This window comes from Pristiophorus japonicus, chromosome 9, assembly GCF_044704955.1.
Source record: "Pristiophorus japonicus isolate sPriJap1 chromosome 9, sPriJap1.hap1, whole genome shotgun sequence".
NCBI lineage: Eukaryota > Metazoa > Chordata > Chondrichthyes > Pristiophoridae > Pristiophorus > Pristiophorus japonicus.
The window spans coordinates 45,457,595-45,484,403 of NC_091985.1; the positions used below are offsets into that span (position 1 = coordinate 45,457,595).

At 47.2% G+C, this 26,809-nt stretch overlaps 1 protein-coding gene across 5 annotated transcripts in view; it reads right to left on the minus strand.

Annotated features, from left to right (window-relative positions):
- LOC139273030 (CAP-Gly domain-containing linker protein 4-like) overlaps positions 1–26,809 on the minus strand; it is a 372,964-nt gene that overhangs the window by 133,859 nt on the left and 212,296 nt on the right. For 4 of the 5 annotated variants that reach the window (XM_070889307.1, XM_070889309.1, XM_070889310.1 and 1 more), the window contains exons 10-12: positions 24,144–24,224; positions 18,862–19,017; positions 9,055–9,198 (exon numbers count right to left, since the gene is read on the minus strand). In XM_070889307.1, coding sequence (XP_070745408.1) covers positions 9,055–9,198; positions 18,862–19,017; positions 24,144–24,224 — 381 coding nt within the window. The remainder of the gene's footprint in view (positions 1–9,054; positions 9,199–18,861; positions 19,018–24,143; positions 24,225–26,809) is intronic. The other variant, XM_070889311.1, reaches the window with a different exon arrangement.

Sequence of the window (26,809 nt, forward strand, 5' to 3'; positions counted from 1 at the left end):
GGTTCTACAACTACAGACGTTGTGTGGGCCAAAGCATACCCGACTTCGTGGCGGAACTTCGGAGGCTGGCTAGTTCATGTGAGTTCCACAATGAACGAAGGAGAGAAGTACTGAGAGACTTTTTTATTGAAGGAATAGGCCACGCAGGCATATTTCGAAAGCTTATAGAGACTAAGAACTTGACTCTAGAGGCAGCAGCACTGGTCGCACAGATTTCTACTTCAGGTACGACAACCAACGAGGCATCGGAACAAGGGGTTCACATTGTGAAACAAACCGCTACCCCCACACACAGACAAAGGCAGGAGAGCAGGCCTTCAACAGCAGACAGTAGCGCCAGAAGCCATCAAAATCAAGGGCCACATGAACGGCCGATCACACCTCATCAACCCAAAATGCGAGCAATCAACAACAGATTGAGAGAAGCTCAATCGAGATCAGCCAGACGCAGCTCATCCTTTGGAAACAATGGAAACGGTCTGTGTTGGAGATGTGGGGGAAGGCACTCAACCAGGGTGTGCCGATTTCAGTATGCTGTTTGCAGAAACTGCAACTACACAGGGCATCTGGCTCGCATGTGCAGAAAAACAGCAGCTCGGCTGGTATACGAATCGGAAGGGTCAGAAAGCGGACCAGAAGACGGTTGGAACAGTGCACGGGACACCGAGGTACAGCGGGTTAACACGATCAATGTCCACTGTTCTTACACCAAGACGCCTCCAATTATGATGAGGGTTCTAGTCAACGGGATACCCGTCAACATGGAACTGGACATGGGATCGAGTCAATCTCTCACGAGCGTTCAACACTTTGAACAGCTGTGGCCGCACAAAAGTAACAGACCAAAACTCACAAAGATCGACACCAATCTAAGGACCTATACTAAAGAAATCGTCCCAGTCCTTGGCAGCGCCATGCTCTCGGTCACACACAAAGGGATGCTGAATCGACTTTCCCTGTGGATTGTCCCCTGGGATCTCCCAACCCTGTTGGGGAGAAGCTGGTTAGGAGAACTTAATTGGAAATGGAATGATGTTCACGCCATGTCGTCAGAGGAACGGACCTCCTGCTCAACAGTTCTAAGCTGTTTTGAACATCTTTTTCAGCCAGGTGTGGGCACCTTCAAAGGGGCTAAAGTTAGAATCTACATCACATAGAATGCCAGACCGGTCCATCACAAGGCTAGAGCTGTGCCTTATGTGATGAGGGAAAAGATTGAAAACGAACTGGACCAGCTTCTGCGGGAAGGCATAATTTCTCCCGTGGAATTCAGCGACTGGGCAAGCCCCATCATCCCCGTCATGAAGCCTGATGGATCCGTGCGAATCTGTGGGGATTACAAGTCTACCATAAACAGTGTCTCCCTACAGGACCAATACCCACTGCCCAGAGTGGAGGACCTATTTGCCACGTTGGCTGGAGGAAAACTTTTCTCAAAACTTGACCTCACATCTGCGTATATGACGCAAGAACTGACCGAAGCTACTCACCACCATCAACACACATCGAGGCTTTTTTGTGTACAATCGATGCCCATTCGGCATCAGGTCAGCAGCTGCTATATTCCAGCGCAATATGGAGAGTCTGCTCAAGTCCATCCCGGGGACAGTTGTGTTTCAAGATGACATACTCATCACGGGCAGGGACACCGACTCTCATCTCCGCAATCTTGAGGAAGTACTAAGTCCAGTGGATTGGGTAGGCCTAAGAGTTAAGAAATCCAAGTGTCTGTTTCTCGCGCCTGAGGTTGAATTTTTGGGCAGAAGGATTGCCGCTGATGGAATCCGCCCAACAGAATTCAAAACCGAAGCGGTTCGTCTGGCACCCAGGCCCCGGAATGTCTCGGAACTGCGTGCCTTTCTCGGGCTACTCAATTACTTTGGGAACTTTATGCAGAACTTGAACACTCTGCTGGAGCCTCTCCACGTGCTACTCAGAAAGGGGTGCGATTGGTTTTGGGGGGACACCCAAGAACGCGCCTTCAATAAGGCATGCAACCTTCTATATTCCAAGAGTGTTTTAGCCTTTTTTGACCCAGGTAAAAAGTTAGTCCTTACGTGTGATGCGTCAGCGTACGGGATCGATTGCGTTTTACAGCACGTCAATGATGCGGGTAAATTGCAGCTCGTTGCTTATGCCTCCAGGTCACTTTCGCGGGCGGAGCACGGGTACGGTATGGTTGAGAAGGAGGCACTCGCAAGCGTGTACGGTGTCAAAAAGATGCACCAATACCTTTTCGGGGCCAAGTTTGCGTTAGAAACCGACCACAAACCCCTCATGTCCCTACTATCCGAGTGCAAGGCAATCAACGCCAACGCCTCGGCGCGCATTCAGCGGTGGGCACTCATGCTGGCGTCTTACGACTACACAATAAGGCATAGACCAGGCACAGACAACTGTGCCGACGCGCTTAGCAGGCTACCCCTGGCGACCACAGAAGTATCCGACGAACAGGACTGTGAGATGATCATGGCAATCAGTGCCTTTGAATCCACAGGTTCGCCCATGATGGCTCGCCAAATCAGAGCCTGGACGACCAGCGACCCCACGTTATCTCTAGTTAAAAGATGCGTTTTAACCGGCAGAGGCTCACGATGCCTGCCCCGAGGAGGTCAAACCCTTCCATAGGCGCATGCATGAACTCTCACTACAGGCAGACTGCTTGATGTGGGGCAGCCGAGTAGTTATGCCCTTACGAGGCAGGGAGGCGTTTGTCTGGGAGCTCCATCGCGAGCATCCGGGGATCGTCCTTATGAAGGCCATAGCCAGATCTCACGTCTGGTGGCCTGGCATTGACGTGGACTTGGAGCTCGGTGCACCATTTGTGCCCAATTCAGTAATGCCCCCAGGGAGGCCCCCCTAAGCCCCTGGCCCTGGCCCACCAAACTGTGGTCGCGGGTACATGTAGACTATGTGGGCCCATTCATGGGCAAAATGTTCCTCGTAGTCGTTGATGCATTTTCAAAATGGATCGAGTGCATTATTTTAAACTCGAGCATCACCTCCACCACTGTGGAGATGCTTAGAACCATGTTTGCAACGCATGGCATTCCTGACATATTGGTCAGTGATAATGGTCCGTGCTTCACCAGCGCAGAATTTCATGATTTTATAGTTGACCACGGTATAAATCTAGTTAAGACGGCACACCTTTCAAGCCGGCCTCCAATGGCCAGGCGGAGCGAGCAGTGCAGATCATTAAACAAGGCTTGCTCAGAATTCAAGGACCCACGCTGCAGAGCCGGCTGTCATGACTGCTGCTGGCATACAGATCTCGTCCGCATTCGTTGACTGGGGTTCCCCCCGTGCAACTATTGATGAAACGAACCTTAAAGACCAGGCTCTCGTTAATCCTCCCAGACATGCATGAAATTGTTGAGGCTAAGCATCAAAAGCTAACTGAGTACCATGACCGAAATTCAAGGGGGAGCTGGAATGAGATAGGGGACAAAGTGTTTGTGCTAAACTATGGCAGGGGTCCCAAATGGCTTGCAGGGACAGTAACAGACAAAGAGGGAAACAGGCTACTGGTTGTACAAATGGCCGATGGCCAAACCTGCCGGAGGCATGTAGACCAAGTAAAAAGTAGATTCACTGATAACACTGAAGAACCAGAGGCAGACTACAATGTGGAACTCACACCACACCTGGTGGACAGACAGAGGGAACAACCTGAGGAAAGGGCAGTCTCAATAGGCAGCCCAGGCGAGATACCAGCAATCACACCGAACGAAAAACAGGCACCAAGGCAAACAACTGTACCACAACTAAGACGCTCCACGCGAGAGCGCAGACCACCTGAGAGACTGAATCTATAAAGGCAATAAGACCTTGGGGGAGGGTGATGTCATGTATCTCACATTACTGTATATAACTGTATCTTACCATGCTATACATGACTGTAACTGGGTATGACCTGTAACAATAAGCATACCTTATCACCAGGGGTGCACTTGCGGGAGACACTCTATATCTATCCCACTATGGTAGATAAAGGGAGGTCTCAGGCAAGTGCAGCACTGGGAGAGCGGGAAATAAAGGTGCAGGTCCTGAGTGTCCTTGACTTCAGCATGTGTCTCGTGTAAGTCAGTACATTAGAGTCAGGACTTAACAGGCACCGCATCACAATCCTGAGATATTCCGTAACCGCAAGGGTGACCGCTCACTGAATGTGCAGTTGGTGTGCTACCACACATGCAGAATCCCTCACTATCAATGTCCGCTATCCTAGTAGCAGCCATGATGCCTTCATCCTGCGCCAGACCGGTGTGCCAGCTCTTTTCCAGCCACCACATCAAGCTGCTGGGAGACAAGGGCTATCCGCTCTCCAACGTGGCTCATGACTCCCCTCCAGAACCCCAACATTCCTGCCCAGCTCTCATACAATGAGAGCCATGCTGCTACCGAGAACATCATTGAGCAGACCATCAGAGTGCTCAAGCAACGGTTCAGCTGCCTTGTCACTGAGTGACAGCTGTGGCTCAGTGGGTAGCACAATCGCCTTTGAGTCAGTAGGTTGTGGGTTCAAGTCCCACTGCAACGACTTGAGCACATAAATCTAGGCTGACACCTCAGTGCAGTGCAGTGCTGAGGGAGTGCTGTAATGTCGGAGGTGCTGTTTTTCAGATGAAACGTTAAACCAAGGCCCCATCTGCCCTTTCAGGTGAATGTAAAAGATCCGATGGCGCTATTTCGCTGTTTGTGGGAGTGGCTGTGTGCAAATTGGCTGCCGTGTTTCCCACATTACAACAGTGACTACACTCCAAAAGTACTTCATTGACTGTAAAGTGCTTTGAGACGTCCGGTGGTCCTGAAAAGCGCTATATAAATGTAAGTCTTTCTTTCTTTCTGAACCACTCGGGAGGAGTCCTCCAGTACTCGCCTGAGCGAGTGTCATCATCTGCTGCATACTGCACAAGCTAGCCATCATGAGGGCACAGCCATTGCCACCAGGCATAGCTGCACCACGTCAGGAGAGGAGCAGCAACACCAGCGATGGAGGAGGTAGCCACTCAAGGGTGGTCCGCGACCGTCTCATCAGAGTTCAGTTCCAGTGAATTCCATCCCACTTATCGGTTCCTCTGGACGTCTCGATCACCACATCAATTTTCCCTTCCATACCAAAGCCCCAAAATTAAATGAGGGACAACAGCAAGGATGAAACATTTCAATAAAAATGTATTAAATAATAATTAACTGTGTCATAATGTATTTAAGAATCAACCTTGTGCATTTCCTATATTCCCTCTTTGCTTTACCTATTCCAGTGCTCCTCCGCAGTGTGTCCCCCCGTGGCTGCAGCACGGCTGGTGGAAAGCTGCTGTGTGTCAGGGCCAGAGACTACAGATGGCCTTGCAGGATGCCCTCGACCAGCTCTGGGCCTGGAAAGCCTGGCTGCTGACTGCATCAGCTCAGGCTGGGCGGCGGCAGTCTGGGCTGCCTGGGTGACAGGCAGCGACAATTGCAATGGTGGGCTGCAGCACAGATTGGTGGGCTGCTGCGACACCGTCAGATCCCCGGTGGACCCAGCGGCAATGGCAGCAGTCAGAGCACGCATGGCATCCAGCATAGACGGCAGGAGAGCAGTCTGAGACTTGGTGCCAGCAGTCACTGACTGCATGACAGCACCGAGAAATTGCGTGGCAGCAAGCTGAGACTGCATGAGAGCAGTCTGAGGTTTGATGCCGCCAACCATTGTCTATATTACAGCACCAAGACGTTGAGTTGTTTCTGCCTGTGCTGCAATGAAAGCTGCCACATCGCCCATGACATGCATAATGATGTCTGGATCCGCACAGTCTCTCTGGGAGTCCACCATCGTCTGTAGACTGGCAATGATGGGCTCCATGGTGTGTGCAGAGCTCTGTGCAATGCTGGAGGCGGACTCCTCCACGCTCCTTACCACTGCCGAGAGGCTCTCGGGCACCTTTGCCATTGCACCTATAATGTCAGAATGCATGCCATCACCCTTTGTGTGAATGCCTCCCCATCGAGGTTCTCATCCGAGTCCTGTGCAGCAGAACTCGTGCGAACTCGTCCTCCAGGGCGATGGCTCCTGAGGTTCCCTTTCCCCTTGGCCTTGCTGCAGCCCACTAGGACCCAGTGCAGAACCCTCTGCAAAGCTAACCTCTAGCAAACGCGTACTGCCAGTATCTGAGCAAGTGCCTGCGGGTGAGAGATGCATTGATACTCCTCCTCCTCCCCCCTCCTGACTGTGCTGGTCGGGGGAGGCTCGGCTCAGATACAGGCTGCATATCTGCTGGCTGGTTATCTGAAAGCATAAATGGCACAAGACTTGCGTTAAGGTGAGAGCAGGGGGTCAGGAATGGAGCAAGTAAGGCAGACAGTATCAGGTGCTGGAAAGTGATAAAGCCTTCTGGTTTGACGGGGAAGTGGGATGAGAAAAGGAGAGGGGATAAAGATAGCGTTGTTGCCCACTGTCCGCCAGCCACGGCACCCACCACCTGTGGGCCAATGAGCCGCAGCACTCGCTCCTCAAGGTCAATGAGCTCGTGCATTTGAAGTTGCCCAACCCCCGCCTCCAGTCCGCTGCTGCTCCCTCCTGGTACATGTCGTTTTGGCCTACAAAAGAAAGGAACTTGTGTGAGTAAGAGTCCAGCTATGTATGTGGAAGATATGCCTGCCATGGTTGAATAGCTTTGAATGTAGGCAAGGCGTGAGATGAGGATGTGAGTGTGAGTAGCTGCAGATGGTGGTTGAGTGGTGGGGTAGTGATGGTTTGCACAGTGTGCACAGACAGAGGTTCAGAGGCTGGTATGTAGGAGGTGTGGAAGCAGGTACTCACCTTCACCACCCGACAGAGGTCGTTGAATTTCTTGTGGCATTGTGTTAGGGTTCGGTCTACCACAGTGTTGGCCGACAACTCCTCGGCCACTTCTCTCCACATGGCCCTGAATACCTGTGGTGATGGCCTCCTTCCAGATGCAGAGAACAGCGACTTCCTCCTTCTCTCCACTGTTCCAATGCCACATTATTAAAACGCGTGGCTCTCTCCCTTGCAGCAGGATTCGCACCAGCCACCACCAATGGTGTCTCAATTGCTGAGAAGTCTGTCTCAAGTGCAACAATGCTGAAAATGAGCAGCAGCAGTTTGAAATTACCTCCCCTTTAAAAGCTGGAATGAGCTCGAGGCAAGGATTGAAGGCTGGTTGCTGAATGCAAGTCAGCTGAAATTAGGTAACTCTCTGGCAATAGCGCCTCTGCAGCACCCCACTGAGGCCATTGGCTCCTCATTTACTGCCCCCCTTCACTCCTGGGTGCCCAATTTCCCACAATTTTGCAAGCCATTTTGTCGGGTGATAACTTTTCAAAATGTTAAACGGTAACACCCCAAACGAATTTCGCCCCCTCTGATTCTTTTCAGATCTACCGTCCCCTTTTGGAATTCTCCTCCTTGTTAGATTAGCCTAACTTTTCACTCTAGACTGAATCGCCCTAATTCTAGCCACAACAACTTCCATATAGCACCTTTAACAATGTTCAACAACCCAAGGTTCGTCACAGGAGCGTTAGCAAACAAAATTTGACACTAAGGTACGAGGAGATATTAGGGCAGGTGAGATAGGTTTTAAGAAGCGTCTTAAAGGAGGAAAGAGTGGTTGAGAGAAGGCATCCTAGAGCTTAAGGTTTCAACAGCTGAAGGCACGGTTGCCAATGGTGGAGTGATTAAAATCGGTAATGCGCAAGAGTCCAGAATTGGAGTAGCACAGATATCTCGGGGGGTTGTAGGGCTGGAGGAGGATACAGTGATAGGAAGGGGCGAGGCATGGAAGTATTTGAAAACTAGAATGAGAATTTTAAAATTGAGGCGTTACTCAACCAGGAGCCAATGTAGTTCAGCGAGCACAGGGGTGATGGGTGAAAGGGGCTTAGTGCAAGTTAGGATACAGGCAGAAGAGTTTTGGATGAGCTTAAGTTTATGGAGGGTGGAAAATTGGAGGTCAGTCAGGAGCGAGTTGGAATAGTCAAGTCTAGAGGTAACAAAGGATTGGATAAGGGTTTCAGCAGCAGATGAGCTGAGGCAGGGGCAGATTCGGCCGATGTTATGGCGGTCTTAGTGATGGCACCAATATGTGGTTGGAAGCTCACCTTGGTCAGATACGACACCAAGGTTGCGAACAGTCCAGTTCAGCCTCAGACAGTTGCCAGGGAGAGCGATGGAATCGGAGGCTTGGGAACGGAGCTTGTGGCGAGGACTGAAGACAATGGCTTCGGTGGTCCCAATATTTAGTTGAACAAAATTTTTGCTCATCCAGAACTGGATGTCGGACAAGTAGTCTGACAATTTAGTGGCAGTGAAGGGGTTGGGAGAGGTGGTAGTGAGGTAGAACTGCGTACATGTGGAACAGAACGCTGTGGTTTCAGATGAGGTCACCGAGGGGCAGCATGTAGATGAGAAACAGGAGGAGGCCATGGATAGATCCTTGGGAGACACCAGAAGTAATGGTGCAGAAACGGGAAGAGAAGCTATTGCAGGTAATTCTCTGGCTACGATTAGATAAATAAGAATGTGACCAGGTGACTGCAATCCCACCCAGCTGGACAACAGAGGAGAAGCATTGGAGGAGGATGGTGCAATCAACTGTGTCAAAGGCTGCAAACAGGTCGAGAAGAACAAGGAGGGATAATCTGCCACGGTCACAGTCACATAGGATGTAATTGGTGACTTTGATAAGAGCCATTTCAGTACTATGGCAGGGAGGGAAACCTAATTGGAGGAATTCAAACATGGGAAAAGTGGGTACGAATTTGGCAGATGACAGCATGTTCAGGAGCTTTAAAGAGGGCAGGGAGGTTAGTGATGGGGCAGTAGCTTGCAAGGACAGAGGGGTCAAGAGAGAGGGAAAAGGGACAATTGCAGAATGGAAGGTCTGCAAAGATCAGAGACAAGGCCTAGCGGAAGCATGGGAAGTGAGCAAGCAAGAGGATAAGTAACATAACCTTTAAGACCTACTAATGCTTTAATGAAAACAGATGAGTATTCTCATTTAGCAAGTGCAGATTTATTTGTTTTATTAAATCCAGTTAACCTACCTGGTGCAAAGTTTGTCTTCCCGTAGAACCGTACCATTCCACTCCTCTGTCCAACCACAACTACACGATCTCCAATCTGTATATCAGTCTTATCAGTCTCATCACAGTCCAGGCTGCCAACAGATGGCGCTCGCTTCCGCAAACCTAATTTAAACAATTAAAATGTGAAAAACCAAATAAAATTGTATTTTAACATGATTACTATTGATTAGTTATCCTCTACTTTTTCCTCTCAGCAATTTTCTCCCCCCTCCGTGTTGTGCGAAGCACAGATTTTGTCATTATGTGATTCTTAAAAATAGCGACAGTTAAAAGGGAGGCTATCCCCTTTAAAATGGAAGACATCAGACCTCGTCTATGGAAAAAGGAGAAATAACTTGCGCTGAGAGATCAATCGTCGCCATCATCAACAAAAATAACATGTATTTATATAGCACCTTTTAATATTAAAAAAAAGTCAGAGGCGTAATGAAAAAATGGACACAGAGCAAAAGAAATAAATATTAGGAGGGGTGATGAAAAGCTTGTCAAAAAGGTAGGTTTTAAGAATGAGCATGATGTGGAGAGGCAGAGGGTGCAGGGAAGGGGTTCAGAGCATGGGGCATAGGCAACTTAAGGCATGGGCTCGATGGGCCGAATGGCCCTCTTCTGTGCTGTAACCATGCTCTGTACGGGTGGCGGGGGGAGGGGTGCAAGAGGCCAGAGTCAGAGCAACGGAATGTTTATGTGGGGAGGGTGATTTGTAGGGCTGGAGAAGGTTACAGAAATAGGGAGGAATGAAACTACAAGGATGAGAATTGAGGCGTTGGAGGACTGAGAACCAATATAGGTCGTGGGATGGCTAAACAGGATAGGATTGAGGAAGCAGAGCTTTGGATGAGCTTAGGTTTACAGAGAGTGCAGGTTGGGATGCTGGCTAGGAGAACACTTTATGTCTGGAGCTGACAAAGCCATGGATGAGGATTTCAGCAGCAGTTTAAATGGGGGTTGGGGCTAGTGGTCAAAGTTATGGTGAAATTGGGCAGTCTTTGTGATGGAAACGACATGGGGGTAGAAGCCTCTGATTGCGCCCTAGAGGAGCAGTAATGGCGACAGAAATAGCGAGTGGGCAGCCGGCCAGCTTCCCGCCAGGACATTCGGTGCGGGGGCGCAGAGCAGTACTGCACGGGAGAGGCGCGCCCCCTGGTTGCGACACCGTTTTGAAATTCGTTTTCAGGGGACTCGTAGCGTGCCGTAGTGCGACCGCCTGGGAAAGCGGGCGGTCCGAGCTGTACCAGCGGCAGTAAGGGAAGGAATGCCTGCCTGAGGTAAGTGTGATTGTTTTTTATTTTTGCGATTTATGTTTATGTGGCGTCACTACGATATTGGGAATGTTTTTGCTGATTTTCTTTTCCAGGGAAACCTCTCCAAGGGTGTTCCGAGGCCGGCTGTTTAGCTCAGGATTTTCAGTTGCTCAGCCGGCCTAGCGCCCTAAGAGAGGTATGGAACGCCTCCCTTAGTGCTCCGCTCCACACTCAGGACCCAGCTGATGAATTTTGTGGCTGCAGATGCAAACCAATTCCTGGCGCAAAATTTAATGCCCCACCGCCATTAGCACCTCAAAATGGGCAGTATACTCATGGGGTAGGGAACTCAGCTTGGGATCAAATAGGATGCCAATGTTGCAAGCATTCTAAGACAGTGCCTACAGAGGGCGATAGAGTCAGTGGCTAGGGTACTGAATTTGTGGCAGGGACAGAAGACAATGGATTCAGCCTTCCCAATATTTAATTGAACGAAAATGCAGTTCATCCAATTATCAATGTCGCGATTTTAATCCTACCCACACACCCAACAAGCTGGAAAAGATCGGCCGAGGTGTTAAAATCCTAAAAATCAAGATCCCACCTCCAAGTCGCTGTGTTCCTGGCCGCTGTAATATTAACGGCGGCAATTCCAGCCCTGCGCGAGGATCACGCTAAAAACAGGCTTAAAATGCAAAAGTCGTGTCCCGGTGATATAAATTTTAAGGTCCACGCAGGGGAATCCTACACCCATCATCATTATAGGCAGTCCCTCAAAATCGAGGAAGACTTGCTTCCACTCCGAAAGTGAGTTCTCAGGTGATTGAACAGTCCAATTAAGAAATTACAGTCTTTGTCACAGGCGGGACAGACAGTGGTTGAAGGAACGGGTGGGTGGGGAGTCTGGTTTACCGCATGCTCCTTCCGCTGCCTGCGCTTGTTTTCTGCATGCTCTCGGCGATGAGACTCAAGGTGCTCAGCGCCCTCCCGGATGCTCTTCTTCCACTTAGGGCGGTCTTTGGCCAGGGACTCCCAGGTGTCAGTGGGGATGTTGCACTTTATCAAGGAGGCTTTGAGGGTGTCCTTGAAACGTTTCCTCTGCCCACCTGGGGCTCGCTTGCCATATAGGAGTTTCAAGTAGAGTGCTTGCATGGGAGTCTTGTGTCCGGCATGCGAACAATGTGGCCCGCCCAATGGAGCTGGTCGAGTGTGATCAGTGCTTCGATGCTGGGGATGTTGGTACATCTGACCTTCTAAGGGATTTGCAGGATCTTGCGGAGGCATCGTTGGTGGTATTTCTCCAGCGATTTGAGGTGTCTACTGTATATGGTCCTCGTCTCTGAGCCATACAGGAGGGCAGATATCACTACAGCTTTGTAGACCATAAGCTTGATGCCAGATTTGAGGGTCTGATCTTTGTACACTCTCTTCCTCAGGTGGCTGAAGGCTGTGCTGGCGCACTGGAGGCGGTATTGAACCTCGTCTTCGATGTCTGCCCTTGCTGGTAATAGGCTCCTGAGAAATGGGAAATGGTCCACATTGTCCAGGGCCACACCGTGGATCTTGGTACCAACGATATAGGTAAAAAAAGGGATGAGATCCTACGAGACGAATTTAAGGAGCTAGGAGCTAAATTAAAATGTAGGACCTCAAAAGTAGTAATCTCGGGATTGCTACCAGTGCCACGTGCTAGTCAGAGTAGGAATCACAGGCTAGCACAGATGAATACGTGGCTTGAGCATTGGTGCAGCAGGGAGGGATTCAAATTCCTGGGGCATTGGAACCGGTTCTGGGGGAGGTGGGACCAGTACAAACCGGACGGTCTGCACCTGGGCAGGACTGGAACCAATGTCCTAGGGGGAGTGTTTGCTAGTGCTGTTGGGGAGGAGTTAAACTAATATGGCAGGGGGGTGGGAACCAATGAAGGGAGATAGAGGGAAACAAAATGGAGACAGAAGCAAAAGACAGAAAGGAGATGAGTAAAAGTGGAGGGGAGAGAAACCCAAGGCAAAAAAGAAAAAGGGCTACTGTACAGCAAAATTCTAAAGGGTCATAGTGTAATAAAAAGGCAAGCATGAAAGCTCGGTGCCTCAATGCGAGGAGTATTCGGAACCCAGGAGAGGGCTCTGAGCTAGTTAGAGTAGGTGAGAGCTCAGATGAACAGGACCCCAAGAAAGAATGCAAAAGGCAGGAGGCAACAGAGCAGAGTAGCACTGGGGTAAGTGTAAACCACATGGTGTTAGGAAGGGACAATATGTATGAATATAAAGGGGCTGCAGGAGGGGTCAAAACTAAAAATCATGGTTTAAAAACTAGTATTAAAACACTCTACCTAAACGCACGCAGCATTCAAAATAAAGTAAATGAGTTGACGGCACAAATCATTACAAATGGGTTTGATTTGGTGACCATTACAGAAACGTGGTTGCAGGGTGGCCAAGACTGGGAATTAAACATACAGGGCTATCTGACAATTCGGAAAGATAGACAAGAAGGGAAAGGAGGTGGGGTAGCTCTGTTAATAAAGTATGATATCAGGGCAGTTGTGAGAGACGATATTGGCTCTAATGAACAAAATGTTGAATCATTGTGGGTGGAGATTAGAGATAGTAAGGGGAAAAGTCACTGGTGGGCGTAGTTTATAGGCCCCCAAATAATAACTTCACGGTGGGGCGGGCAATAATCAAGGAATGGAGGCATGTGAAAAGGAACGGCAGTAAGCATGGGGGATTTTAACCTACATATCGATTGGTCAAATCAAATCGCACGGGGTAGCCTTGAGGAGGAATTCATCGAATGCATACGGGATTGTTTCTTAGAACAATATGTTACAGAACCTACAAGGGAGCAAGAGATCTTAGATCTGGTCCTGTGTAATGAGACAGGAATAATAAACAATCTCCCAGTAAAAGATCCTCTCGGAATGAGTGATCACAGTATGGTTGAATTTGTAATACAGATTGAGGGTGAGGAAGTAGTGTCTCAAACGAGCGTACTATGCTTAAACAAAGGGGACTACAGTGGGATGAGGGCAGAGTTGGCTAAAGTAGACTGGGAACACAGACTAAACGGTGGCACAATTGAGGAACAGTGGAGGACTTTTAATGAGCTCTTTCATAGTGCTTAGCAAAAATATATTCCAGTGAAAAAAAAGGGTGGTAAGAGAAGGGATAACCAAGGAAATAAAGGAGAGTATCAAATTAAAAACCAATGCGTATCAAGTGGCCAAGGTTAGTGGGAAACTAGAAGATTGGGAAAATTTTAAAACGACTGCAAAGAATGACTAAGAAAGCAATAAAGAAAGGAAAGATAGATTACAAAAGTAAAATTGCACAAAACATAAAAACAGATAGTAAAAGCTTTTACCGATATATAAAACGGAAAAGAGTGACTAAAGTAAATGTTGCTCCCTTAGAAGATGAGAAGGGGGATTTAATAATGGGAAATGTGGAAATGGCTGAGACCTTAAAACAATTATTTTGCTTCGGTCTTCACAGTGGAAGACACAAAAACCATGCCAAAAATTGCTGGTCACGGGAATGTGGGAAGGGAGGACCTTGAGATAATCACTATCACTAGGGGGGTAGTGCTGGACAGGCTAATGGGACTCAAGGTAGACAAGTCCCCTGGTTCTGATGAAATGCATCTCAGGGTATTAAAAGAGATGGCGGAAATTATAGCAGATGCATTCGTTATAATCCACCAAAATTCTCTGGACTCTGGGGAGGTACCAGCAGATTGGAAAGCAGCTAATGTAACGCCTCTGTTTAAAAAAGGGGGCAGACAAAAGGCAGGTAACTATAGGCCGGTTAGTTTAACATCTGTAGTGGGGAAAATGCTTGAAGCTATCATTAAGGAAGAAATAGCGAGACATCTAGATAGGAATAGTGCAATCAAGCAGACGCAACATGGATTCATGAAGGGGAAATCATGTTTAACTAATTTACTGGAATTCTTTGAGGATATAACGAGCATGGTGGATAGAGGTGTACCGATGGATGTGGTGTATTTAGATTTCCAAAAGGCATTCGATAAGGTGCCACACAAAAGGTTACTGCAGAAGATAAAGGTACGCGGAGTCAGAGGAAATGTATTAGCATGGATAGAGAAATGGCTGGCTAACAGAAAGCAGAGAGTTGGGATAAATGGGCCCTTTTCGGGTTGGAAATCGGTGGTTAGTGGTGTGCCACAGGGGTCGGTGTTGGGACCACAACTGTTTACAATATACATAGATGACCTGGAAGAGGGGACAGAGTGTAGTGTAACAAAATTTGCAGATGACACAAAGATTAGTGGGAAAGCGGGTTGTGTAGAGGACACAGAGAGGCTGCAAAGAGATTTAGATAGGTTAAGCGAATGGGCTAAGGTTTGGCAGATGGAATACAATGTCGGAAAATGTGAGGTCATCCACCTTGGAAAAAAAAACAGTAAAAGGGAATATTATTTGCATGGGGAGAAATTACAACATGTTGCGATGCAGAGGGACCTGGGGGTCCTTGTGCATGAATCCCAAAAAGTTAGTTTGCAGGTGCAGCAGGTAATCAGGAAGGCAAATGGAATGTTGGCCTTCATTGTGAGAGGGATGGAGTACAAAAGCAGGGAGGTCCTGCTGCAACTGTATAGGGTATTGGTGAGGCCGCACCTGGAATACTGCGTGCAGTTTTGGTCACCTTACTTAAGGAAGGATATACTAGCTTTGGAGGGGGTACAGAGACGATTCACTTGGCTGATTCCGGAGATGAGGAGGTTACCTTATGATGATAGATTGAGTAGACTGGGTCTTTACTCGTTGGAGATCAGAAGGATGAGGGGTGATCTTATTGAAACATTTAAAATAATGAAAGGGATAGACAAGATAAAGGCAGAGTGGTTGTTTCCACTGGTAGGGGAGACTAGAACTAGGGTGCACAGCCTCAAAATACGGGGGAGCCAATTTAAAACCAAGTTGAGAAGGAATTTCTTCTCACAGAGGGTTGTGAATCTGTGGAATTCTCTGCCCAAGGAAGCAGTTGAGGCTAGCTCATTGAATGTATTCAAATCACAGATAGATAGATTTTTAACCAATAAGGGAACTAAGGGTTACGGGGAGCGGGCGGGTAAGTTGAGCTGAGTCCACGGCCAGATCAGCCATGATCTTGTTGAATGGCGGAGCAGGCTCGAGGGGCTAGATGGCCTACTCCTGTTCCTAATTCTTATGTTCTTATGTTCTTTTGTCAGTATATTACACCCAATACCATGTGCTTTGATTTTGCACACCAATCTCTTGTGTAAGCCCCATGCTTTCGTATGCCTCGGTGAAGATGTTGACGATGACTACACCAACTACTGCCCGGCAGCAGCAACAAGGCGGGAGGAGCTGACTGGCCAGAAGAGGCATAAATAAGTTTTAATGCTTTGCCTGTCTTTGAAATCCTTATATGCCAGGAGGAGCAACAGTGTTCTCCCCAGGCTCTTCAAGAAGTCTTTGTCCTCCCCAGTCCTGTCATTCCCCCGATCTGCAGGAATCCCAGCATCTCTCAGCAAGAGGAAATCCTGGCATTGCCCCGATCTTCAATCAAGAGGACACCTCGGCTTGACCCTCTCATCGCGAAGTCAGGGAATCGCCTCCACCCACTGACTGCTGGGGGCCGTTCCCACAGAGATCCAAGATTTAACTCAAAGGGTGCTTGGTCTGCTTATGGAAACTCGTGTGTAGCCATGAACCAACATGAACAAAGGTGTTGGGAAAAAGTCCAACCTGTAAAAGGCATAAATTCCCTGCTGGAATATCAATCCACCAGCACTGACCACCCTCAATTCCAGTGACAATTATTTATGTGAGCTTTCCCAGTGAGGATTGGTGGGCTATTTCACCACAGGACACATCACAGCCCAGACTGATGCTGTTCTTCCCCATGATCGGATCAGTCATGATCATATTAAATGGCGGAGCAGGCTCGAGGGGCCGTATGGCCTACTCCTGCTCCTATTTCTTAAGTTCTTATGTTCTTATACCCCATCGAGCAGAGCAACTCAGAAATGGCAATGCTCACTCTCAATAGAGTAGTGGTCAGGAGCAGGATTGTCTGCTGATTTTCCTATGGTGCCAAACCGATGTAATGTGCTCACCGTCACTCTGACTGAAATCAGCTAACTCAGGGCAGACTTTGCATAGATTTCACCCCCTCCCACCCCCCACCCCCCCTCCCCATGTTCAGAGTAATAACAATGAGAGAACAACAAATGAAAGTAATTGTACAGAGTGTTAAATGGCACTGTAATGCGATTTACAATGTAAAAATTATTGGATCCCTAAGCTCTTATTTATGAGTACTCTGCAAATTCATTTTTCACTGGCTAAAGATATACTTTGATTTGGAGAAACACTGTCTGCTGAATGGCAGAAACCAATGTTCATATTGATTGCCTCTATAATACAGGTATCTATATTATAGATTTTAAAATAGCTACACTTGGAGAGCGTGTACAAATATTTAAACTCATCTATTTCACTTGTCAGCTGCAGGGTTCGCCCACTCACAGCACGAACAAACTTCTCAAATATCCACATTGAGACGATGTAGCAGTCAGCTACCTGTTTCTGTACGCCAATGATGTTTGTAATACAGCCTGGAACCATTGGTGGCTCATCGCTCCTTCATCTGTGGCCTGAAACTGCTCCGTGTGACTGTGGGCCTATATTCACAAGCCACCAATTCTGCGAAGCCACTGACACCAAAACTGAAGGGAAGTGAGTGAAAGAAGTAACCTCGTGTTCTGCCTGGAAACTCTCAGGATCGGGTGGAACGTTGATTTTACAGTACACCCAATATTTCTTTCCATTGACTTCAATGAAGAGTAAAATTGGGCAGGGTGTAAAATCAGTACTGCACATATTCTCGTCGATTACATAGGATTATATGGGATATACGACACAGAAACAGGCCATTCGACCCAACCAGTCCTTGCCGGTGTTTATGCTCCACTCGAGCCTTCTCCTGCCTTTCCTCATATAAATCTATCAGCATAACCCTCTATTCCCTTCTCCCTCATATACTTGTCTAGCCTCCCCTTAAGTGCATCTATACTATTCGCTTCAACCACTCCCTGTGGTAGCGAGTTCCACATTCTCATCACTCTCTGGGTAAAGACATTTCTTCTGAATTCCCTATTGCATTTTTTGGTGACTATCCCGATGGGTGCGTTAAATTAACGTTGATCCTATAGTATTGAAAACAAAACAATAAAAAGTAAAAACAAGCATATGGTATGTCTCTGAGAGATGCCCCTGAGTAGTTCACTCCTTCGGACTAATTAAATTGTAACTCTCAAATGCATTAAAATGAATAAGCATCACTATTGTATAGATTCTTTTCAATAATTCAACTATTTTCCTGCTTGTGCTATCTTAATCTTATGCAATTAACATTTAACATTTGCAGCATTTCATGAATGAAATGTGCTTAACATATATAATAGGTTTAATTTGCAAAATTGGATGCCTAGATGCCAGCCACATTATTCTACTACCTGTATAATGAGAACTTTCACAATGACAGGCTGAATGGATTATCGTAATTGCTTAATCATAATTATTTAGATGTAGAATTGGTTTTGTGATTGAAGACATGGGGTCAATTTTAGCTCCCCCTGTCTGGCAGAAACCTGATGGGAGGGCAGTTAAAATTGAGTGGGGGACTTACCCAACACTTTCCCACCCCAATCTGGCCAACTGCAATTTTAAATTGCAGGCGGCAAAAGAACCCACCCCAAGCCGGCAGGGTCCCATGTAATTATGAAGAATGAGCTGTGATAATGTCATTGGTGCCTGATCTGCTGATTCAGCATGAGGCCTGAGTGCTGAAGTTGTGGCAGCATTCCCTCCATACCAAACCGGCCGGGATCAGGAACCAGGGTCAGAATAAGCCCAGCTGGTAAGTTTCCTTGAATGCCAGGGCCCATTCCGCTGGATCCCAGATGGACGATTTTAACTGTTGTTTTGGTCAAGATGTCAGCAAACAGTATTCTAATGAGGTCCTCCGTTAAAATCAGCTGAAACTCACTGCTACTGCTTCCGTTTGTTAGGCCACGTTCCTGCTCAGGAATTACTATCATACCCATAAGTTCTGCATCATTTAATCTTTATAATGTCCAGTGACGTCTTGTATTGGCTAGCTAGTATAATTCTCTCAGTTGTTCTGCCCTTACCATTTAAACAATACAATGGTAAGAGTCAGTGTACACAAAAAGTGCCACAGTGGAGCACATTAGTCAGTAATTAAATCACTTTATATGCACTGCACTTTCACATTGAAAAATCCATTGAAGTTGCCTTGACAAATTGTGATCCTGGTTCAGTAGGTTTCAGTAAATTCAATTGACAATGAAGTCAATTCAAAAGATAAAACTAGTCATCTTTTACTTTAATGTTAAAAGTACATTTTTAAAACTCTTCGGAATTATTTAACTTCTTACAATTTCCTTCTAATAATGTAATGATTAAATGGTTAAAATAGTTTTATCTTTAGTGAATATGAACAAATACCCGTGGTGATCCTGGTGATGGCAGGTACTGGTTTAGTTGCCATCTTCTTTGAGTGGGCCAAGTTCCGTTGTCGTGTGGGTGGCTGCCTTTGCCTGGATTGTCTACTCTCTATTGAAGAGGTAGAGGAGGAGGAGCAGGATGATGCAGGCAGAGAGGCTGGATAGACAGCATATATTGGAACAGAGAGAAAGGATAAATTTGAGAAAAGAGAACAAGGCAAATTAAAGTCTCAGAAATACAGAAGTCAAAGACAAATAATGCACAGTCGATCAAATCATCCTTTAGCATACAAATTACATAGAATTTAAATAATTACGTTTTCATTAATGGAAGAGCTTTTTTCTGCAGAGAAGGAGTTATGTAAATATAATTTTGTTCTCGACCTTTTCCATCTCTCATTTTGCCATTTTGGACATTTCTTTTTACTTTTTTACTATATATAGGCACTTTTGCTTCCCTACTTTTGTTTTGATTCTTCAATGAACTTTGATTTAGAAATGTTTCATGACATAGGAATCGCTGGACGAAAAAAGACTAAGGTGAACCTAGTTCTCCTTCTACTGTTCTGGTAGTCACATTAAAGAACGAAAATAGAGTTGTTGACTAGTCATAGCAATCAATCCCTCTCAATGAGTCTACAACAGACCCAAACATAATGCGAGGAAAACCCCAGCGGTGGAGAGCTTTGGGAACAACAGGTCAAAGGTTACCTGATCCTTCCAAGCATGCTACACTTAACCATGTCATGTCTTATCACTTACCAATTTCAAAATTAATTAGCTGTGTAAGAGTAAATTAATGTTTGGCTGCATGCTGCAAAGGAAACACTGACGCAAAATTATTTTCCCTCCATTATTCTGAGTGTCAACAAATACTTCGGAGTCAACGTGGAGAACGAGATGAAACAAGGAGTCAGCAAGAGTGCCAAGAAAGAGTTACTGAAAAATTGTAAAATGTTATCGTAGGAAGAAAAGAGACAGTTACATTAAGTTACAAATGATATACACATCACTAAATATAAATCTGAACAACACTTCTTCTGAAAACACTCTTTATGTCATTGCTCAGAAGTATTATTTACTGGTGTAATAATATTTTATTTTGAGAAAGACCAAGAATGATTTAAAAATATATAGGGCTGGATTTCCCGGTCCTTTGCACTCTGGGTTTCGCCCCGGAGAGCGGTGTGAAAGGTGGCGGTGAGGTCTCCAGCGTCCCGCCGCGATCCTCCGGTCAGGTTTTGCGGCGGCGCTGAGCGGCACCTCCGGAAAGAGCTGTGCCAGGTGTGCAGCGCCCCTCACTGTGACACCGGCAGGAGTTTTGAGCCTCGGCCAACCCGTCCGTCCGGAAGTGCACCCGTATTGACCGCCTGGGGAATTCGAGCGGTCCATCGATCCCGGCGGCGAGGAAGGTAAAGTATTACAAAAGTAAGTGCGAGTGTTTTTTGTTTTAAATGTTTGTGCCTTCAATCCACCCCACCCCGCCCCACCCCCACCCCCCCCCCCCCGCCCCCTCCCAGCAGGCCTCTCTCGGAGCGCTCACGGCCCGGCTCTTTAGCTCGGGACTGTCCCATCCTGGCGCCAAGGGAGGTGTACAACGCCTTCCTTAGCGCTGTGCCCCCTGACGCAGGGCCCAGATGCCCTAACTTAAATATTAAAGCGCAAACTATTCCCAGCCGCTAACTTTCCCGCCCCGCCGCCATTATCGCCTCAAAAACAAAAAGTTGAAAGTCTAGCCCATATATTTTTATATTACAAAAGAGATCGTGGGGGGTGTTCCGATCGCAGGGGAACGGTCCAATGGTAATCGGCAGCAGGGGTGTTTACCGGGTAGCTTGTTGGGCCTGGAGGGAACACTCCTGGCTCACCTTGGCCCACAAGCAGTGCTCATCGATTCAGCCTGTGATGTATTTGCAGCCATGCTCTGTACCATGCATTGTACCATGTAATTACATGTAATAGCCAACAGATGGGGAAAGCCCTGGAGGCACACATTACTGCAACTCGTGCTGTTTCCCTATATAAAGCAGGCTCTCCCTGCAGGTTTCACATTTGGAGTTTACATTAAACCTAAAGGTCACAAGGTGATCAGCTCCAGGAAAGGGCCAAGTGTGATTTATTATAGTGATAAGCATATGTATCACAGCCCTTCTCACCTCCTTTCATCTGCTGGGCTTCCCTCCTGGAGAAGGACCCATTTTTGCTATGCTCAATAATCTTTTGCTGAGCCTGCTGCACTGGCCATCAGCAGCTTCCCAACGCCACGATTTCCACTTCTCCCAACTAGCAAGTGGCCAAGCTGTGCTGCTCCTAGTGTGGGCACCTGCCCACTTTACTTAAATTGCCGTACTCCTGGATCTCAGGCTCATAAATGGCCGGGAGAGAAAAAGCCGCTCTGCCACTGATACAGGGCTGTAAGATGGAATCACTGATGCAACCACTGCCCCGGATGGTCAGGACAGTCCTAACCAACAGGTAGTAGGAGCCAGCTTGTCAATTTTATGCTTGCTCTTGAACTACTTTTTTTGTAATCCTGTTTGGGCCTTCCTCCCTCCCACGACGTTCGGTTCTACACTCCCCTGGCGACGTTCCGGCCTTTCTCCCTCCGGCGACGTTCGGGTCTCCACTCCTCCGGCGATGTTCTGGCCTCCACTCCTCCGGCGACATTCCGGCCTCCACTCCTCCGGCGACGTTCCGGCCTCCACTCCTCCGGCAACGTTCCGGCCTCCACTCCTCCGGCGATGTTCCGACCTCCACTCCTCTGGCGATGTTCTGGCCTCCACTCCTCCGGCAACGTTCCGGCCTTCCTCCCTCCGGCGACGTTCCGGCCTCCCTCCCTCCGGCGACGTTCCGGCCTCCACTCCTCCGGCAACGTTCTGGCCTTCCTCCCTCCGGCGACGTTCCGGCCTCCACTCCTCCGGCGACATTCCGGCCTCCACTCCTCCGGCGACGTTCCGGCCTCCACTCCTCCGGCGACGTTCCGGCCTCCACTCCTCCGGCGACGTTCCGGCCTCCACTCCTCCGGCAACGTTCCGGCCTCCACTCCTCCGGCAACGTTCCGGCCTTCCTCCCTCCGGCGACGTTCCGGCCTCCACTCCTCCGGCGACGATGTTCCGACCTCCACTCCTCCGGCCTCCACTCCTCCGGCGATGTTCCAACCTTCCTCCCTCCGGCTGCTGGCCCCACTCAACTGTGGAGCCCCTGGTGAGCACGTGGTGCGCACAATGGCTGCGGCCACCACGAAGTGGACCTCTGGTCATCCCAATGTCTGCCCTTAGTCAGGAGCTAATACCTGAGAGAAGGAAGCATTACCTCAAATCTTTCACCCCCACTTGCCACGCCTCGGATCTCTCACCATCTCATCGAAGGGCGCTGCTCAGCGCCGAGCTTACGGCTCGCATCCCACCGTAGGCAACTAGGCCCATACAGTAAAGCCTGGTCTCCAGTCGGCTTGGACCCCCTAACCACCCCAAGACCTTGCTCTGCTAAGCCCGTGTGGTAGTCCGCAACGGCCACCCCACGTTAAAAGAACTCACACACAGGCATCTTCCATCATCTTCCTGCTAAATATCTTGTAGTCCTACTCCCTTACTAACTGACAGACCTGCCCAGCTACCTCATCTTCCCAGTGCTGCTCCTTTGTGGCAGCTCCATGCTGTAGAAAGTAGACTTAAAAGAAAACTACTGAAGAAAAATGGAGAGGGGGGAAAAATGGGGGAGAGAGACAAAAATGGAGAGAGAGAGAGATTAAAGTAAGGTGAGGGAGACATAAAACTGAATTTGGAGAGAAAAAGCAAAATGAATTGTGACACACAAAATAATGAGGGGAGAGAGATGAAAGTGAGGAGATGAGAAATATAAGTTTAGAAAAGAGATATTAAAGTGGAGGAAAGATAGAGAGCAAAATGAAAATGAATGAAAGAGTTTCACAAGAAAAAGTGGCCAGCCAGTTCAGCTCCAGCAGTGTGTAGAATATGTTAAATAAAAATGTAAGGTTATTACACAACATTAAAACATATGAAACTTTTCATATAGTAACAATAAATAGGTCTCGTGATAACATTGGTGGGACATTGGGAAGTACAAGTAATCTAGGAAGCCAGCAGTTATAGATATTAAGCAATTTTGATTCATCACCTTCTCTTAATATTGAAAACTAATTAAGAAACGTAGGGCTAGACTTTCCACTTCACATCGCTGGCCTAGTGCCCATATATCGCCCAAAACAGTCTTTTATCGCCCATTTTGACTGAAAAATGGAAATTCAGGCTGAAACATCGCTGGAAAATTACCCCCCCAACTTTCGGCTCACATCGCCAAGCTGATCGCTGAGGTGATCGCCCAGTGCAACTTTTGGTACATCGCCGGCACATCGCTAGGCTGATCGCTCGCCGAGAACATCACTGGAGAATAGTTACTTTTCCTGAGCTTTCCTCACAGAACTGGACACTACGGATGCCATTTTGACGCCATTTCGAATATCGGAGGAAGGGAGAAGGCTGCTAATACAAGAGTGTTTACTAATTTGGGAGTTATTAAGTGTATTTTACAGATATATCCACTCAAATTTAAACTTATATTTAGTATTATAATTATATTCATTTATTTTAGTAGAAAGGTCAGTTTTAGTAGTAGAAAGGGCATTTCTATCAACAGTTAAAGTAATAGCAATAGTAATGGGGGCTGCAGCTTCTCCGCCATTACTTGTAAGTGCACAACTGTTGGCTTCTGAGTTTGAGTTAAGTGAAGGGTTTAGTGAAGGGGTCAATCGTAGAGGTCCCCCACCACAAACAGCCTTCTGCGCATGTGGGGATGACCCCTGACCTCCCAAAACGTGGAAGAGGCTGTCAACCGAAAAAGAAATTGCATGCGCAAAAGCCGTTGCTAGGGAAGCTTTTGCCTTCCACATCACTGGCCGTTCGCTGGGCCCACGTAACAGCGCTGACCTTTTCCATTGCCCATTTCACATCGCTGACCTATCGCCGAGTGGAAAATCGCGATCCAAAAAATGGGCGATGTTTCAGCGATCGGTAAGGCTGAGACATCGACCATCGCTGGAACATCGCCCATTTTTTGGGCGACAGACAGCAAAGTGGAAAATCTAGCCCATAATGAACCAAACAAACAACAAAACCCATGCTATTGTTATCACAATCTTGGCAAAAAGGCAAGAATTTCAGAGTTAGCACAAAGCATGCAAAGGTTAAAGATTTTTTTTTAAATAGCAGGTTATTTTTACATTAGGATTCAAATCTAATTCCAATTGCACATCACACTGTATACCTTCTTTTCCAGTCTGAGGTTTGGAAATGTCCTGAGCTGGTATGGGGTGTTTTGGAACATACTTTTTGGAAGGAGGTAGACCTTTTGATGAAAAATTATTTGATGATCAAATTAAAAGGTGAAAAAAGGCAAGTATATTTTTAAATGGATTAAAATGTCAAATGTTTAAATCCAAGTTGTATGATACATTTATTTTACTTCAGCGTACACCTGAACATTCTGCCATGAAGACACTATAAGGTAAAGGTTGTACGGCTACGCTCCAGTATAGAGCTTTGCCTTACAAGAGCATAGATTGAAGAATTGGGCATAAAGGTATATTCTACGCTTCAAATTTCCCAGTGATAAACACCAGAAAATGGTGCCTGCGTCCACACTCAAGTCTGCAATCCATGCTGCCATCAAATGATACGCTGCCAAGAAGTCAGCCTTGAAACATTTACCTTAATAAATATTCTAAAAATTCAGGAAATCTCAAAATATAGTTGAAATATAAACAACAAATTCCAGAAACAAACAAGGTTAATTAATATCTCAAATAGGAAGAAAAGTCATCATTTTGAATGTGACCTTTCTGATCAGATGCTGACTGACATGTTGTTAACTTCTAAAATTTTCTGTTTTTAAACCAATTTCCAAAATTCTCAGGCTTTCTTTACAACTTCAGTAGTTAGATTGATTAACAAATCAGAAACATGTTCCATCAACAACTTCATAACCATAGAAAATAAAATCAAATGAGGCGTAACATGGGCTACCAATTCACTATCACCCGTTCTTGACCCAGTGATCAAAGTTAAAATTACCCTCATTATTTCATGATATAAACTAAACAAAACAAGTGCATAACTGACCAGTCAACTTTTTAAAGATAAAGGTAAATGAACATTTCAGGTTGGATTCTGTATCAGGATAGGCATAGTCGGGCTAGTGAGGTCCTTTGAAGAACTGAGCAAAACAAAGGTTGGAGAGGAGAACAACTGGTTGAGGTCAAGAATTGATTATTATGTTAACTACTTTCACATTGAGTATCATCACAAGTCTATTTCACTTAAATGTACACCTGCTAAATGTATATTTTCTTTAAAAGCAAACACTTCAGTAACAACATCTATCTGTATTTATACAGCACCATTAATACTGAAAAATATTTCAATGCATTTTAGAGGGAAATTAAAAAGGAATAGTCCCCAAGCGAATCTGGGAGATAGGAGACGTGCTGAAAGCTTGCGGAGGCATCGTTGATGTTATTTTTCCAATGACTTGAGGTGTCTACTGTACATGGTCCATGTCGCTGAGCCATACAGCAAGGCGAGTATTACTACAGCTCTGTAGGCCATGAGCTTAGTAGCAAGATCCTACAAATCCCCTGGGAGGACAGGCACACCAACATTTGCGTTATCGACCAGGCCAACATCCCCAGCATTGAAGCACTGACCACACTTGATCAGCTCCTCTGGGCAGGCCACATAGTTCACATGCCAGACACGAGACTCCCAAAGCAAGCGCTCTACTCGGAACTCCTTCACGGCAAATGAGCCAAAGGTGGGCAGAGGAAACGTTACAGGGAAACCCTCAAAGCCTCCCTGATAAAGTGCGACATCCCCACTGACACCTGGGAGTCCCTGGCCAAAGACCGCCCTAAGTGGAGGAAGTGCATCCAGGAGGGTGCTGAGTCTGAGTCTGATCGCCGAGAGCATGCAGAAATCAAGTGCAGGCAGCGGAAAGAGCCTGCGGTAAACAATCCCACATACCTTTTCCCTCAACGACTATCTGTCCCACCTGTGACAGGGACTGTGGTTCTCTTATTGGACTGTTCAGCCACCTAAGGACTCATTTTAAGAGTGGAAGCAAGTCTTTCTCGATTCCGAGGGACTGCCTATGATGATGATGATGAAAGCTTGGTCTAAAATGGATGTTAAATAGATGGAGAGAGAAGAATAAAGGCAGAGGAGTTTAGGGATGGAGTTCCAGAAAGTCGGGCCAAGGTGACTAAAGGCTCTGTCACCTATAATGAGGCAAAAGAGGAGAGGGCCAAAATTCAGGGTCTCAGAAAGACCCGTTACTGCCAGTTTGCAGCGGCCATGTGGCGGAATCCTGTGGTGGAGGGGAGAGAGAGCATGGTGCGCTGTGATGTCATCACCGCTCCGCTGCTGATTGACAGCAGCGGAGTCCCGATCCCGCCCCAACTTCCACCCCTCAGCCTGCCCTCCTGCTGCACTTCCGCCCGCACTATGACCGACTTCCGGTCCAACTTTAAAAAAACGGCAGAGTCCCAAAAATCGATGGAAAGGCAGCCTCAACAATCCCAGTGGAAAAAACTTGAAAAAAAAGGTAGGTCCGCTAGCTTTCTGACGGCCCTGAATTTCAGCCCCGGGAACGCACAAAAGACCAGAGCTGGATAATCAAGCGGTACTGGATATTGCAAAGATAGGGTGCAGCGAGGCCTTGATAGGATTGGAAATGAGGATGAAGATGTGCACTGAGGGACAGGCAGCCAATGGGGGCCAGCGAGGACATGGTGACTTAATACAAGATGGAATATGGATGGCTCATATTTTGCTGGGTTTAAGTTGATGATGAGAGGAGAATGGGAGGCCAACAAGGAGAACAATACAGGATTCGAGTCTAGAAGTGACAAAATCGAGTATACAAATCGAGCATTT